At 38.2% G+C, this 16,836-nt stretch overlaps 1 protein-coding gene across 1 annotated transcript in view; it reads right to left on the bottom strand.

Annotated features, from left to right (window-relative positions):
• The window catches only part of MEGF10 (multiple EGF like domains 10), a 172,022-nt gene that overhangs the window by 125,099 nt on the left and 30,087 nt on the right, over positions 1-16,836 (bottom strand). Inside the window, exon 2 of the mRNA XM_030818398.1 lies at positions 5,515-5,648. Coding sequence (XP_030674258.1) covers positions 5,515-5,630 — 116 coding nt within the window. The 5' untranslated portion in view covers positions 5,631-5,648. The remainder of the gene's footprint in view (positions 1-5,514; positions 5,649-16,836) is intronic.

Genomic DNA, 16,836 nt, shown 5'->3' with positions numbered 1-16,836 from the left:
AAGCCACTCTAAATTAATGCCAGCTGGGAGAAAAAACTTATTCAACCAGGCTCTACAGAACTAATTTAGCTGAACTAAATTCATTTGTTGGAGCTAGACCGGATACAGAGTTTCCAGAAAATTTCAAAGGCCATGTTATGATATTCAAGTTTGTGTGCCTTGGAGTGCAAAAGTTATCATCAACAAATGCATCCTGGCCAGTTCTATTTGATGTGGATGAAGAACCAATTCCATAAGCACACATATAAAATGTTTTCACTGATTTCCAGGAACCAAAAAGAGTTTTTAAATGAGAGGGAATTTTGGAGTACATGAATTTCCTCTTCTTGTCACTTGCTGCTCACCAATAGCCCTTTTATTAAAAGGACAATCAAAATATTTAGGATTTCAATTCAACAAACATTTATTGAGCAACTTCTATGCAATTCCTGCCCTCAAGGAGCTCTCAATCTAATGAGAGACCAATATTTAAATGCCGGATGTAACACAGTATAGCTTTCCGTGGAGAAATATATATAGCTTGGGGGAAATAGGAGTATAAAATTCATTATGTTTTGAGTATTTCTCCTTAATCTTGGCTGTACTCATTAAAATTGTTTTGACACTCAAACCCAGTACAGAACTGACTGCATATAAATTATTTTGAACTATATTAAACTATAGTTCAACTAATTTAACTATGTTAAACTACAGTTCAACTAATTTAACCATAGTTAAATTACTGTATAAACTTGAGTGGAAGCTTCAGTTTCTGACTGATGATAATTACCTGCCTAATTTTCATTGGTCAGAAACTGAAGCTTCCACTTAAGCTTATAGGAGAAAGGTACTAAGCCTTTCCAACATGAATTTCTTTTCTGTTGTTTCTTACACATTATTTTTCTTTCTATACAGTTTTTTTCCTTTTTTTCATTTGTAAAGGTATTATAATCACACTATGGAATTTGGAAAACACATTTTTAAAAAACAGAGCAAGAGAGAGAATTCCATAGCTCTCACATAACCACCAATGGCATGTTGTTGTGCTTCTTTACAGTTTCCAGGAGGTTTTAGTTTGGGGTTGAGGGTAATTCTAAATTCTTACATTATAATAATCATGCCAAGCACATATTTCTAAAACATTCTTTTTTAACTTGAGTATATCATAAGCATTTTCCCATGTTAGTACATAGTCTTCAAATTATGACTGCCAAATACTTTGTAAGTGACTACACCTAATTTGCTCAATACCCACCAATCATTAGGCAATTAAGCTGTCACTCTTCAAGGGGCCCATTTTCTGGAAGTGATGTGTTTGAATCATGAAGGGAAATGTCTTCAAGAATGGGCCTGCCTCCTCTGGTCTTTATCATGGCCACTTTGGCCAGTGCTTAGGCTGCTGATGGAACTTAATTAGCTCCTCTGCTAACACTCCATACCTCCACATTCACCAGCAGCTGCTCCTGAAGTCACGGAGTGTGAGGGCATCTCCTCTATTATCTGGTCCAATCCTACTTTCATTGACAATGAGCAACACTGAGCTTCCATATAGAGTCAGCAGTAACACCAAGACCCTCAGACACTGTCCTGCCCCATCCTCTCCCAAACATCACTATAGAGCATTTAAAGCTTCTAAAACAGACAAGGAGTGGGAAACTGGAATTTTAAAAATCTGATCCCAATTCTGCACAACTTTCAGCATTCAGAGGCAAAACTCTTTATTTCCTGTTTGTTTGTTTAGTCTTCTCAGACATACTGAAAATATATCATTGCCATGATTTTAATCTATTAAGTATTATCTGGGGAGAAACCCCAGCAAGATTTAATTTAAGGTCAAAGAACCAGGGAGTGGGGGAGGAGATGGAGAATAAGGGGAGGAAGCCATTATCACTTGGGCACGTTCCAAAGTGGTTAATTACATTTTACCTGCCTAAATTATCTTGTTACTTTAATCAGATATGGTAATAATCTTCATTTCTTATCTCTGCTTGCTTCAGAACTGCTTATTCAATTACTCTACCTTCTGTGTTAGTAATTGAAGGTTTGGTCAAAGTGTGGTTTCTCTTCACTTGCACCTTCTTTGGAAGAAACCCCACTGAATGGAAAAACTCAAATTCACAGAATACAGAAAGAAGGTTAGGAGAAGGAATAGATAATTTCTACAGTTATTCATTTTCCAAAAAGACACTGTACAGAGTTCCTTTAATCATAAACACCCCTTGAGTATTTTAAATGATTTCATTTTCTTTAATTTCATTTTATGTACAATTTCTTAGAATCACAACTGCTGCATTAAAACAAGGCACATCTCTATTTCAAAATAAATATTCAGATATCAATTGGGATGCAGCTAGAAGCCATTGATGGAAGTATTTTTGTTTAGTGCTTCTCGAACTTGAGTATGCAGAAAAATCTCCCTGGGATCTTGTTAAAATGCAGATTTTGATTTAGTAGGTCTGGGGTGGGACCTGAGAGTCTGTATTTCTAACAAGTTCATGCCTCAGCTCTGCCGACCAGTCTGAGAAGTAACCTCCAGGTGATTGCATGGTTCTGAGCCATTGGGTACAGGTGGTTTTGAGCATAAGAAGAGCTTAAAATAAGCCCTACTACCAGAATTATGCCCTTGGGGCTCATCTTCCTCTCCCCATTTCAGTTCAAGCCCATTTACATTTTTGAAAATACTAGATGAACCGGTCACCTGTGCCTTTATTTGATCATTTTAATTTATCTTCTTTTTTTTATTATTATACTTTAGGTTTTAGGGTACATGTCTGGAAAACATCATTCTCAGTAAACTATCGCAAGGACAAAAAACCAAACACTGCATGTTCTCACTCATAGGTGGGAATTGAACAATTTATCTTCTATACTGGTCCCCATTCTTACCAAAACAATTCTACTTTCTTTTACCTTTCTTCTAGAAATCATTATCTAGCCTTACAACAGAAAATTTATCAATAAGAAGATTATAGCTGTCAACTCTTCTTCCTGGTAGTACATTTAAAAAAAACTGGAAGTTTTTTTCATCATTTTCCTATTTGTTCACATTCAATTTCCCTGCCCCTTAGTGAGCATTTTAGAGTTTGCACTAATCACTTGCACAGTTGTTGGGTTCTATTAGGTTTAGAGATTAATGTGCCCCTTGTCTATCTGTCTTTCTCACTCTCCATGCCCCTCCCACATTGATGTACATATTTAGTCATTTTGTTTCCTATCAGAAGATGAACTCACTCATTCAACAATTTATTAAACACATGCCACATGCAAGGCAGTGTTTTAGACAGTGGGAATTATCAGTGGTGAGCCAGACAATGCACTTATGCATTGGCAGCTCTGGTCAACTGCTGACCAGGGAAGCAGGACAAAATATGTATTTATAAGTGGGTGCTGGATTATTTGAAGCCTTGAAATTGTTTTCTCTCTCTCTCTCTCTTTTTTTTTTTTTTTTGAGGCAGGGTCTCGCTCTGTCACCCAGGCTGGAGTGCAGTGGCATGATCTCAGCTCACTACAGCCTCCACCTCCTGAGTTCAAGCGATTCTTGTGCCTCAGTGTCCTGAGTAGCTGGATTACAGGCATGCGCCACCACACTCGGCTTTTTATATTTTTAGTAGAGATGGGGCTTTGCCATTTTGGCCAGGCTGGTCTCGAAATCCTGGCCTAAAGTGATCTATCTGCCTTGGCCTCCCAACGTGCTGGGATTACAGGCTTGAGCCACCGCACCCAGCCTTTTTTTCTCTTATAGTCTTTCCCTCAGAGAGTTCATCTGTTCACATCTCACATCTCATCATGCTGGATATTCCCAAATCTATATTCCCAAATACTTCCAGGCCCATATTTTAAATTGATTTTATAAACCCAACATGGCAAACCCACGCTAACCCCTTCCCTTTCAAATCAACTCTCTTTCTTTTATTTTTCCATATGCGCAGTGACATCTGGATTACTTCACACAGCAAGTTCTAAATACTGGTCTTCTCTGCCTCCTTCACTTCCTCAGTCAATGTATTATCAAGATCTGTTGATTCTTATTTCACAGCATCTCACAAACTTGACTTCTCCTCCCATCCCAAATCTATCATCCCTCCAAGAAGTTCAACCACCAATGGTCTCTTCCTTTACTAAATTTGACCTGTACCCATTGATGTAGCCACTGATTCATTACTTTAATAAGTATTTATTATATATTTTATTGATGAAATGCTTTATGGGAGGTGCTGTAAATATTATAAAGAGAACTAATCGGAAGTCCTTCTGCTTAAATTCTGTATAATGTAGTCAATACCACAAATATATAGAACTTTATTATATACATATATTCTCTCTGCAGCTTAAAGTTTCATAATAATGTATAACTCCATTGACTACTCAGGTAATTGTGTTTTAATTACCCTGCTTGTAACACTACCAATGGAGGTAGGGATAAGCCCTTACCAAAAATAATACTGAGTGAGAAACCAGCGTGTCCCCAGAATAATACCACTGCTGTGCTTGAGAGGCTCTGGGCTTTATGCGTCCTAACAGTGGGGGATAAAGGTGATTAGAATATGTGCTCGGTGGTTTGCTAATCACGGTGCTGAAGATCAAGAGTTTGATATAATTGTACTTACAGCTATTAAAAATACATATTACCCTGCAGTACTTAACATCTTCTCTTTGTTTAAAACACTTGCATTTACACTTTTTGGGTAAAGATAATTTCTGGGAAATTCAAGTAGCACATTAGAGGAGAGCCAACTGGACTTGATTGTACTGCAATATCGTTGGATGGGTTTGTACTATTTTTGTGTTCCAAAGGGACTATAAAGTCCTGGAAGATGACCTACTGTTTTGTACTTTCTACTGCAAATTGCTCATATCTGGACATTACATCATCTGCCTTCACACAACCACACCTTCCTCCAATACGGTACTAACTCTGCTCTGGTTGTGCACAGTTCTCGGTGGTCCGCATGGCACTGATTTCAAACTGCCAAACTGCCTCCCCTTCCAAGATCCCCTTCCAATCATTGCAACCCACTCATCTTATTTAGTTCTTCAAGAGCATCTCAGGGGACACTACCTCTATGCAGCCTTGCCAGTTTACACCAAATTCAGGTCTCCCTTTTCAAGCCATCTACAGCAAAATTCTTTTAAATCCCATATATTTCAATACTTCAGTATATTATCTCATGCTCCTTTCCACTTCTCACTCATGGGTTCCCATGCGTAAGTCCAGCTCCCCAAAATTAATGCAAATTCAAATCAGAGACGAGACCTTAGGAAGATCTTTTAATTGCACCATTAATGTCTTCCCTGAATCTTACAATTGCACCTGCGTTAGAATTAGATATATCAAGATTTTTTTCACATAATATATACTCTATAAGACCAACGTGACTAACACTACCTAATTTGCTAGCTATGACTAATGATTTTTACATAAAAGTAATTTCACAATCTCTTCACAAATTCTAATTTTATACATCTGACTGATAATTATAGTCAATAAGGGAAATTCTCAGCAATTCTTTGTCAGGCTCCTATCAGAACCATTACCTTTCCCAGTGGCTACACACATTAGGGTCTTCGAGATTCAGAGGTGATGCTGTCCCAATCCAGTGGCATAACAATAAACAAATAAAGCTCAGGCATGAGTTCAAAGAAATAACCATTTTTTTCTGAAGAACAACCTACAAGAAAAAAAAATCCCAATTAGAAATGCATTGAAATGACTTACACAGAATTCTTTTCAGTACAGCAACCACCAGGTACCAGTTGTCACTGGGGCTGAAATGTGCATAACAAGCCATGTATTTCAATAGCCAGATTCCATGGTCCAGGAGAGAGGGGTATTTCTTATGTTGTGCAGGGTGGCTACTATTTTGTAAATTACTAAAATATGCAAATCATCATCAATTGCCACAAGAACAAAAGCCCTTCTCATTTATGAAAGCCAATATTAAAGAAATCTACCAGAACAATTCAGAGCAACACAAGCCTCCACATTCTCTCACCTGGCATATTTCCCTTCTAGAAGAGGAGGGCACACAGAGGTATCTGGCCTCATTTGTTCTACAAAATAAATGATGAAACAGAAGCTCCATCGAATCAAGAGAGAGGTACCTCAGGCTCAAACTGAGATTCAGTCAATAAGTCACTCAATGCACTGAATGCCTGCTCCATCCTAGTCATCATGCAAAGGCTGGATATAAAACACAGAACCAGTCCCTATCTCTGCCCATTAAGATACTTATAATTTAGTAATCATGACATAAGTTTCTTAAACATAGTGCTTCAATTTCTCCATCTGCTGAATAGAAATGAAACCAAACATCTCACAGGGGTTTCTAAAAACTAGATTATACATAGAAAAACATGTAAAGCTGTTTGCAGGTCGATGTTGGAGAAAATGAACCTAAAGACCGTAAAGTAACATATTTAAAAGTTTGGAAAATAGATAGGCTGGCAAAGGAGATAGAAGAGGGTGAATGTTCCAGGCAGAGGGATCCACATGTAAGGGAGGGCCAGGTGCATTTAGGGAGTTCAAGTTAATTCATGGCAAGAGAAAGGGGACAGCTGGGGAAAGAGACAGAGGGGGAGTCGCGATGGGTTTCATAAGCCATTGTGCAGTAGGGAACTTCATCCAAGGATAACATGGAGCTAGTAAATGGTGCAGAGTGGCATTAGAAGAATGACTCTAGCTGCAAGGGGAGGCTCTTGGAGGGAGGCCAGGTGAGACACGACTGTGAACAGATCAAGGCAGCAGCAATGGGATTGCAGGAAGTGGAGTGGCTCTGGGAGATTTTTAGGATGCAGAATCGACAGGACTTGGCTATTGAACATGGATTAAGGGAGGGGAGAAGCTTCTGGTTTAGCCCCTTGTGGGGATTGTTAGCCCCTCACTGAGATGGGACTCACAGAAGCCCTCCTCTGGGGAGGGGAAGCTTTGGGTTCAGTTTTAGATATGTCAAGTTGAAGGTTCCTCTGATATCATCAAGCAAAGCCACCTACAAGCATTTATTGAACACATACGATGTGCTAGGACCCGCGCCAGGCCCGGGTCTGTAACACCTGTAATGGTTTGCACCTGAGAATCACACGCACTCCTGCAGCCTCTGGAATTTAGTAAGAAGGAAACGTTTAATTGTCATACTATGTCATCTAATCATTATAAAAATGGATACAAAATTAGAAATCACTGATCCATTTCTTAATTACAAACAAAATAAGTACCAACCTGCTTGTTGGTAAACTAGTGAAACTAGTAATAATGAGCCAGATTATTTGAGCAAAGCAGTGATTTTCTGGGTGGGAGCTGGCATTTTAAGAAGTTATACTAATTTTCCACACCAAGAAGTTTTTAATATTTGGGAACCAAATGTATTGAATAATGCTTGAAAAGACAAATTTATCTTAAAACAAACAAACAACAATAACAGCAAAAAAACAACTTTAGGAAATAGTTTATCATTCAAATTCAGGACAGATCAAATGAGGAAATATTAAATTCTTCAAAATCAAGATTGTTTAAGTATACTGTGACAGGTTACCTATTGCTGACTCAACAAAGGCCAAAAGAAAATATTTGACTTGGAATAAGGAAAAAAATCATGAATTTGTAGTATAATTAAAAGATATTGTGTAAGCCATTAAAGAAGCTGTAAAATCTTAAAAAGGATATTTCAATGGTCACTAAATAATTCCAATAGATAAAGTGTAAATAGGTAACCAAAATTAACTTATAGATTAATTCAAATTATTGACATTTCTCACATGCATCATGAAGTTGTAAAATCTGAAGCTTAACATTATATACAGAAGCTATTTCATTTAAGGGGAATGAATAAAAAATGATGATGATGATAATAATAAACAATAACAGCTAACATTTCCTGACCGATTACTGTGTGCCAGACACAGTACTGAGCCATTTATGTGAATTATCTATGTAATCCTTACAGCAACTTAACTAAGTAGTAGTTTTTATTGTCCCTGTTTTACAGTTGAAGTCATGTAATGTTTCAGCTAGTGTTTTCCTCATCCATCCAAAAAATCTTTAATATATTTGGCTGTAACAAATGAGCATGGCAATTATTTCCTTGTCTCATTGCTTTATCTATGTCAGGAGAAGTAATTCCTTTCAATGAAGTGTGAAATGTGTTTAGCTTTCATTCTTTCCTCAAAGACATGAAGGCTGGTAAGCAGTAACCTGCCATCTACTCATAAACAATTACCCCAAATGGGAAAGTTTATTTCCTGAGTCATCTCAGACTCAAGCCATCCATTTACCAATTAGAAATGTTTAGTCTGTAAAGTTAGAAATTGCCACAAGGCATGAATCAAAGTCCCAGAACAAGAAAGAGGTTGTGAGTTTTATTTTAATGTAAAAATATTGACACTAATCTTCTGGTTTCTCTTCTTGCTTTGTACCTGATGCATTGCCCGGTGAAGAGGAGATAACAGAGACAAACCAGAATTTGGCCACCTTCTAATTGCTTTGGAAGTTCAGTATACAGAAATATCAAACTGCATTGAGAAGTCACAGGTACCATTTTTGAAAGAAAAAATATCAGTACATTGAAAAATAAGTGTGCGTGTATGTATATGTGTGGATATGTGTGTGTATTACTTGGTCTCTTTGTCCCAGTACATTTTCCTAACTAAAATTAGAAAATTTACTGAGCTCTAGAATAGTCTGAAAAACCAAAAAGAATTGTTTGATCAAAAGGCAAGGATCATGCAAATTCACATAAGCTGGTTAAAACTGTTTGAGAAAATAACACAGATGTTATAGACAATGAGGAGAGAAGACATCTCAGAAATATGCCAATAAGCTGTAGAGAACTAAGAAACATAGCATTTCTCTAAATTAGGAAACATGGATTGTCCTTTCATTCTATCTTGTTTAATAAAGGCACTGAGATGCAATCAAAATCAGAAGTTGATAGGACATTTAGGCCAGGCGTCATGGCTCACTCCTGTAATCCCAGCACTTTGGGAGGCCGAGGCAGCTGGATCACCTGAGGTCAGGAGTTCGAAACCACCCTGGCCAACATGGTGAAACCCCGTCTCTACTAAAAAATAGAAGAAATTAGCCAGGCATGCTGGCAGCTGCCTATAATCCCAGCTACTTGGGAGGCTGAGGCAGAAGAATTGCTTGAACCTGGGAGGCAGAGGCTGCAATGAGCCAAGATCGTGCCATTGCACTCCAGCCTGGGCAACAGGAGTGAAACTCTAACTCAAAAAAAAAAAAGAAAAGAAAAAAGAAATAGGGCATTCATTTACTTTTTCCCTATCTTCTTTGTTTTCTTCTATAGGTTTTGGTGAGTAAACATAGTGAGTACCCTTTTTCCACTATGCCTACTATGAAGAAGGAAAGTCCAGTAAATTTATTCTTCCTCATTTCTCTCTTCTATGCTGCATCATCCTGTCTTATAATTTTCCACTTTGGAATGCAAATGAAAACAAAATGCAATTTTTAAAAAATAGTATTATTTCAGTTGAAAACAAAGGCAATGCAGTGGTGATTTGCTTCATTAAGATAGACATTTTGAATACATTCAAATCTCTAAATTGGGTGTTGGCTACCCTCACCCACTCAGACTTCCTGTTCAAATAACTTTCCTTATGATTCCATTTAACAAAATTTAAAACGTAAAAAAAAAAGAGTCATTTGCATAAACCCCCTAGTGCCAAACTTGATTGCATTTCAGATCATTCACTTAATTATTATGGAAAAATCAAAACAAAATCAGTACAACTGATTAGCATTGCTAAAGTGCTCCTATTAGAAAGGGAAACAGCCCACAGAGTTACCTCTTGCTGCCTGTGTTTTGCAGCTCCACTTGGAAGGCAAGCTTTGCTTATTCTACCACAAAAGCCTCAATAAATAATCAGGATGAACAAAATCCTTACAATGGATGAGTCTTAGTTCTGATGATAAGCAGTAGTTTCTTTATCATTGAGTTAAAGAGAAATAAATAATGGGGTGTTGACTTACTAATTTATTTTTGAAACAACAGAGGGGAAAATTATTCCAGATGATTCCTTTTGGCTCCAAAATCTATTTTCTTCCTAGAATCAATTAAGTGCACACATAGAAATAACTTTGGTACCCTCAACCAGTTTTTTTCTCAAGCTCATTTTCTGCTACTAAGATTCTCTCACATATCTCTAAGTTAAATTAAAACAAATTTATTGATTAAGAATAGCCACTTTTCAACAAGAGCCATCCATTTCACCTGACCACTCCATCGTGTTATCTATAAAGGATGTACTCACCCTTCCTCAAACTACTCAGAAAGGCTGGCAGAGGCAGTGTGCTAAGTTCTTCCTGGAGCTTTGAGGCCGTGAACACAGAAGCAATGGTCCAGCTTCAGTGCATTAAAGATGTAGAATGAGTAATGCTTGCTGGTTGCCCTGAGAACAATCTCAGATGGGGACTTCCATGGAAATACTAGTTTGCTGATGAAAGGAATCCTTAAGGCATTAGCATGACTTCTCTGTTCACTGAGCAAGGCTAGTTATTCTAATAACATATTATTCAGGTATGACTATTCATTTCAAACAGTACAAGTGCTATATTTACTTTGTTTTGAGGGCCTCATGTCATTTTGCTAACATCAAACCCACAACAAACATATTCTAAATCAAATTAAATCATGTAATGGCAGAAACAGAGTATTCATTTAAGTTAAATGAGTGTGCCTACCAGCATTAATAAAAGAAAGGCCAGGTGCGGTGGCTCACTCCCATAATCCTAATACTTTGGGAAGCCGAGGTAGGAGGATGACTTGAGCCTAGGAGTTTGCAACTAGCCTCAGCAACATAGCAAGACCACATCTGTAAAAAAAAAAAAATTAGCCAGGCTTGGTGGCATGCACCTGTAGTCCCAGCTACTGAGAGGGGTGGAATATAGGGTGAGGTAGGAGGATCGCTTGAGCCTGGGAGGTCAAGGCTGCAGTGAGCTGTGATTGTGGCACTGCATTCCAGCTGGGTGGCAGAGCAAGTCCCTGTCTAAAAAAAATACATATATATATGTATACATATATATATATACACTCAAATCTGTTTATAAAATTATAATGGTTTTATAAACAAGCCCCCCCTCCACAAAAAAATCCCTAAACATTAGCATGAAGTGAATGTTTACTAATGGTTCTAATTCTTCGGGCACTTCACATCAAACAAAAACTGTGCAAGGCACTGACAATGTCCAGTGCTCAGCTATCCCGAAGGAGCTCACAGCCCCACATGGAAAATGGCCACAAACTGACCTATTCAATCAGCATGATGCATACCATGATTAAGACCAGAATAAGCTGCTATGGGAACAGAGATGTGGCCCTACCTACCTAAACAGCCAACTGCACAGTCATTATATAGGTGGTGTTAAGGGATAATTTGGGGAACACCCTGGTAACTCACTCATCATCAGCTTTGGAAAATCCTCTACAATGTCTCCGTGAATCCATCGCCCACAACATATGGGGGAAAAATCTAAAAACAATACTCATTAAAGATCTAAGGGCAAGAAACTATGGCAACTTCTGTGACTTGTAAAGCACAGTCTCTGCCCATAATAGCTTAAAATCTACTAAGGAAAAAATTATAAACAAAATATGATTATTTGCCAAATGAGTCCATTTAGAGATGACTTGCCAGAGTTTTAAGAGGAGGGGAAGCCAACAAGAGCTATGAAGGCTCATGAAGAAAGTCAGACTTGAGCAGGGACTTGAAAAAGAAAGGAAACTAGAAATCACTGAGTGGCACCTCACACTAGCAATTAAACCTCACTGAGTCCACAGGAGAGGGTCTATTATCCCCATACAGGGAATACTGAGATTAAACGTCTCCCTGGAAGTCAGACAATCAGGTAAGAGCAGATATACGAACAGGCCTGGCTGATGGCGACAATGCCTGTGACCAGCCCTCAGCATCACACCTGGATAAAAGGAAGCTTCTAAGTAAATTAAAACTCAAGGAGGGGCCACAAGGCAAAGAGAAAGATAACAGCCAAGCCTCGAGGGTGGAGAGCAGAAGGTTTTATAACGGATTGTGAGAAGTAATCCTAGAAAGGAGGGTGGTGTTTGGTGGTGATAAAAGGCCTTCAGCACCAAGGTAAGGAGTTCAGTTTAATTCTTTCTGTCTGCAGTAGAATCTACTTGAAGTCTTTGAGCAAGGGCATTATTTGATGAAAGAGGTGTTTGGGAGATTAACAGAGAAGGTGTGCAAAAACCAACCAAGGGACCAAATCCTTTGGAGGCAAAGACAAAGTGTGGAGGTTACTGCACTCACGTGTGAAGTGGAACGACCTTCCTAGGGTGGTAGCCTAGGAATTGGAAGTGTGCGAGAAACCAATGAGAGAAAGAATCAGCAGGACTGGGAGAAATAATATAAATTATGGTAGAGATCAAGGAGAGCTGTTTTGGGTTTAAAGCATTCTGAATCCCCTGGTTATATCTTCTGGGTTCAATCTATGTATTTCCTACTGAGAAAACAAGGTTACATCTCTTTTTTATTAGAAAAAGAAACTTCAAACACTACTTCTTGTTCCAAACTTTGATGAATAAAATCATGTGTATTTTTCGAAATTTGTCATAATTTGATACAGTTCAATAACATTCCTACTCATTCTTCTCAACCTTTAGAGTCTTAATTTTCCTGGCTTGTCCACCAAAATCAAAAGCCCTCTTGGCATTTTTATAAAGTTCACTCTCTTTTTCCTCTTTTTTTCAACGCTGCTACAGCAACCATAATTATACCCTATTATTGTAGCCAGCCTCCAAGATGGCCTCCAATGATCCCTGCCTGTGTAAGCCCCTCTCACAATGAATAAGTGGGCTTGTATAACCAATGGAATATTACAAAAATGATAAACTTCCAAACTAGATCATAAAAGGCACTGAAATTCCCATCTCACTTCTTTGAACACCATTTCACAGGATGCCAGCTGCTACGATAATCGGATGCTCGAGCAGCAACGTGGAGAGACCAACACAGTAAGGAACTGAGGCCTCCTGCTAACAGCTGTGCGAGTGATCCATCTTGGGAGTGGATCCTCTAGCCCCTGTTAAACCTTTAGATGACTGCAGCCTTTGCTAACATACTTATTATAAACTCATGAGACCCTGAGCTAGAACCACCAGCTAAGCTACTCTCAACTTCCTAGCCCACAGAAACTGTGAGTGATAAATCTTTGTTGCTTTAGGCCACTAATTTTTGAGTTCATGTGAAGCAGCAATATATAACCAATACGCCTATATTTAAGTATGTCATACCAAAATTAGTTTTACTTCCAAAATGCCTCCTAATGCCCATCATTTCATTGGCATCTTTAGTAGCATTAACATACAGAAGTAACCACCTGCAATGATTCTGAAATCTTTTCTCTACATTGTAACTCCTGGCAAGAGCTCATCATCTTCTAATCACAGTTTGAGTTATTTTGTGCCAAGAGGCATAACCTCACAATGCCTGTACTTTGAGGTACATCTGCTATTCTTCCACACAAGGCACCATCCCAGATTCTCTGGCCATTTAGGTATAGTCATCTAGCATGCGACTTGCTAGAAGAATTGACCTGCCTCATCATAACTTGGAGAGTTCATCATGTTCTGTGTGTACGTCACTTATAAAATATTAAATAAATGAATTTCAGACTGTTCGCTGGGTTACTTTTTCATCTATAAATAAATGTTTCTTTTATTTTTCTGCACTTGGGCTACTTTTCTATGATTATCCCTGATCAGTAATACATAACAATTTAATTTTTTAAACTTTTTATTTTAAAATAATTTCAAATTTACTTGAAAGTTACAAAAATACCACAAAGAATGCCTGTGCATATATATATATACGCAACGTGTGTGTTTGTGTGTGTGTATATATATATATATATATATATATATACACACATTATATTTTTTTGTAATCATTTAAGGGTAATTTGTGCACATCAGGCTCCTTTACTTCTAAATACTTCAATGTGCATTTCCTAAGAATAAGGACATTTACTTGTATAATTATCGTATAATGATACACAAAAAATTTAACATTAATACAATACTACCAATTTAATCCATAGACCTAATTCAAATTTCATCAGCTGTTGTAATCATGTGATTACTTTAACAATTTTTCAAATGGACACTTTTCAAATGCTTTGCCAATGAACAAACATTTGTTATTTCAACCAGCAAACACTGGTGAAGGCCATGTTTGCCCTCAAAGAATTAACAATCTAACATGAGAGTAGTACCATGTAGATGGTAATGACAGGGCAATGTAAAATGTGATTATGGTCAAAGGAGCATTACAAAACATGTATGGGCATTCAGAAAGTACTTACAACCGGTGAATGCGGATAACAGATAGCATTATTGAAGACTCCACAGAAAAGGTCTTTAAGAAACTTTTTGCTGGGTAGATGGAGCAGTATAGGCAGAGGAATCAGTAAGAGTGAAGGCAGGAGAAAGTGAGTGCTCAGAGGAAAGGCAAAGAGGCAGGATTGTTTGAAGCACAGTGTGAAAGTGAGTGGGAAAGGAAGTTTAGGGCCAGATCAGGAATGGCAATGAATACTATGGCTTGACATTTACTCAAGGTGAAACACCCAAACACCTCATGAGACCTCAGGCAGTCCAACAGTGAAGGAATCTGAGAAAAATGACCCAGAAAATGGAACATGATCAACCCAGGAGGAAAAGAAGACTTAGGGCTTTTTTTTTATTTTAACCAAAAACGCTTTTTTTTTTTTTTTTTTAACAAAAGCGCTAATTGAAGAAGCTGAAAGATTTCCAGTTTGACCAATCCTCTGATGAGACAAGCAGGGGAAAAAATCCAATCATAATAGAATAAATCACAAAAGAAGGCAATTTCCTTGAGAAAAGACAAGTCAAATTATAATAAGGAGAAAGAGGAGCAAATATAATTCTCTGACATGTAGCAGGGTACTTCAGCATCATCAGAATCTTCAGTCTTTCCCTTCCCATGGTCGGGGGAGGACAGGGACACTGAGAGGAAGCCTGAGTACAGCCTAGGTCCCTCTCTCGGGAAGATCCTTTTCAGTGGTGTCTGCAGCAACAGTCAGAAGGATGCTAACAGATATTCTGCCCCTATCACTGGCATGACAAGGGGCACCTACATGTCATCTGCTCTCCTATCTCTGGGTCATTAAGCTAACCTTCAAATACTGAGACACTCACTATTAGGACACAGATGAGCAATCCAAGTTAAGCCTTCCTTTCCTCAAAGGTCAAAAGAAGACCCCACAGAGGAACAAAGACCTTATGAGGAAAAGAATTTCTGTAAAACCAAAATCTTAGAAAATTTTCCTGTCAACTGAATCTATCCAGATTCCATTAAGGCAAGCATGAGCACACACATGCATGAACACGCACACACACACACACACACACACACACCCTGAGCATTCCTCTAACAGGATACAGAAATTTGAGTTTTTAAACATTTACTTGGCTCCCAAGGGTTTCTAGAGCAATACATATGTCCAGAATCCACAGAGCTCTTGTGTAAGAAATAGTAGAACAGAATGTTAGAGTCGAAGGCCTTCATGGATTCCAATCAAAATCCTTTCATTTTATGGATAAAATAATAGAAGGTCAAGTTAAGATGACTTGGCCGTGATCACAGAGCTCATTTGTAGGTGGCCCAACACTAGAACCCAGAACTCAGTTCTCTTAACTTATAGTCAAATCACCTGTCCATCAGGTAAAACAGTCTCAGTCTTTCTAAAATAACACTTCACCTGTGTATTGTAGCAATAAACGCTTCTTGGAATGCAAATTCACTAAAAGTTAGATACTCTAAGAGACTAAGCTACTTCCTGGTCAAAACTGAATATGTGAATTGGAAAGTACAAAAGATATTTCCATATTTACACTGTACAGATGTTTTGAATAATCAGTGACATTTGTGACTCAACTGCCATTCTTCCCAGTGGACTCAGTTCTGAACCACTAACCCAGACCAGGAAGCAGAGTGACCACAGGTATCTCGCAGCAGGCATTGCCACAAAAGAATCTGAACACATTTATCCTCATGGTTTTAAGCCCACATGGTCAAAAGCTTTGAAGATTTGAGGCAAAAATGCAAGGAAACTGCTGATGAAGTATAAGTAGGTAAAAGAATGTCATTATTCAAAGCTGCATTTGGTCAGGACATTCAGGAGAAAATGCTTGCGCAGCCTCACCTCCCACTTCCACTTCCTGGCCAATCACGTATGTATGCAAATATACGAAGCCACAACCCAAATCCCAACTTTATGACTCTTAAAATGGAACTTTGTTTCAGTAGATAAAAGTGCCACATGCTGAATTAGCAACACCACTTCCTGTGGTATCTAGACTGATCTTTCACTCAAGAAATGACCCTGTCTGACCCTAATGGTTGGAGAACAATCTCATATTGTTAGGAAATCGAGCATCATTCTCCATATTACTTCCTTCATTCACATTATCCATAATTATCTCTTCTAATTTCCCTTGTGTCTCCTGGTTTGTCCTTCCCTGCCATTTTTAGTGAAATTCAGGACCTGATGCCATGAGGGCAGGTGGAGACAGTGACAGGGGTAAATTCTAGTCTGATGCAGCATCAAACTAATCACTCGCAGGTTACTGGCTCCCTCTCTGTTTTATTTCCTTTTCAGAAACATCTGTCAGGAAAGCAGCTTTCATGGCAAGCAAACTTATAATGAGAGTGATATTTTCTCTTTGCTTTTCTTATAAACCTCCAGAATGCCTAAGATTCATCGACTTTTGTGTGAACATAGCCTTTAGCAGAAAGCTGGTCCAATACTCTAATTTTACAGATGATGATGCTGTGGTCTGGAGAAATTAAAAGTATGCCCAAGGTCACAAA

Source organism: Nomascus leucogenys, chromosome 2 (genome assembly GCF_006542625.1).
Source record: "Nomascus leucogenys isolate Asia chromosome 2, Asia_NLE_v1, whole genome shotgun sequence".
In the NCBI taxonomy this organism is placed as follows: Eukaryota; Metazoa; Chordata; class Mammalia; order Primates; family Hylobatidae; genus Nomascus; species Nomascus leucogenys.
Note: the sequence above shows the minus strand (reverse complement) of the source record. Positions and strands in the feature narration are given on the sequence as shown.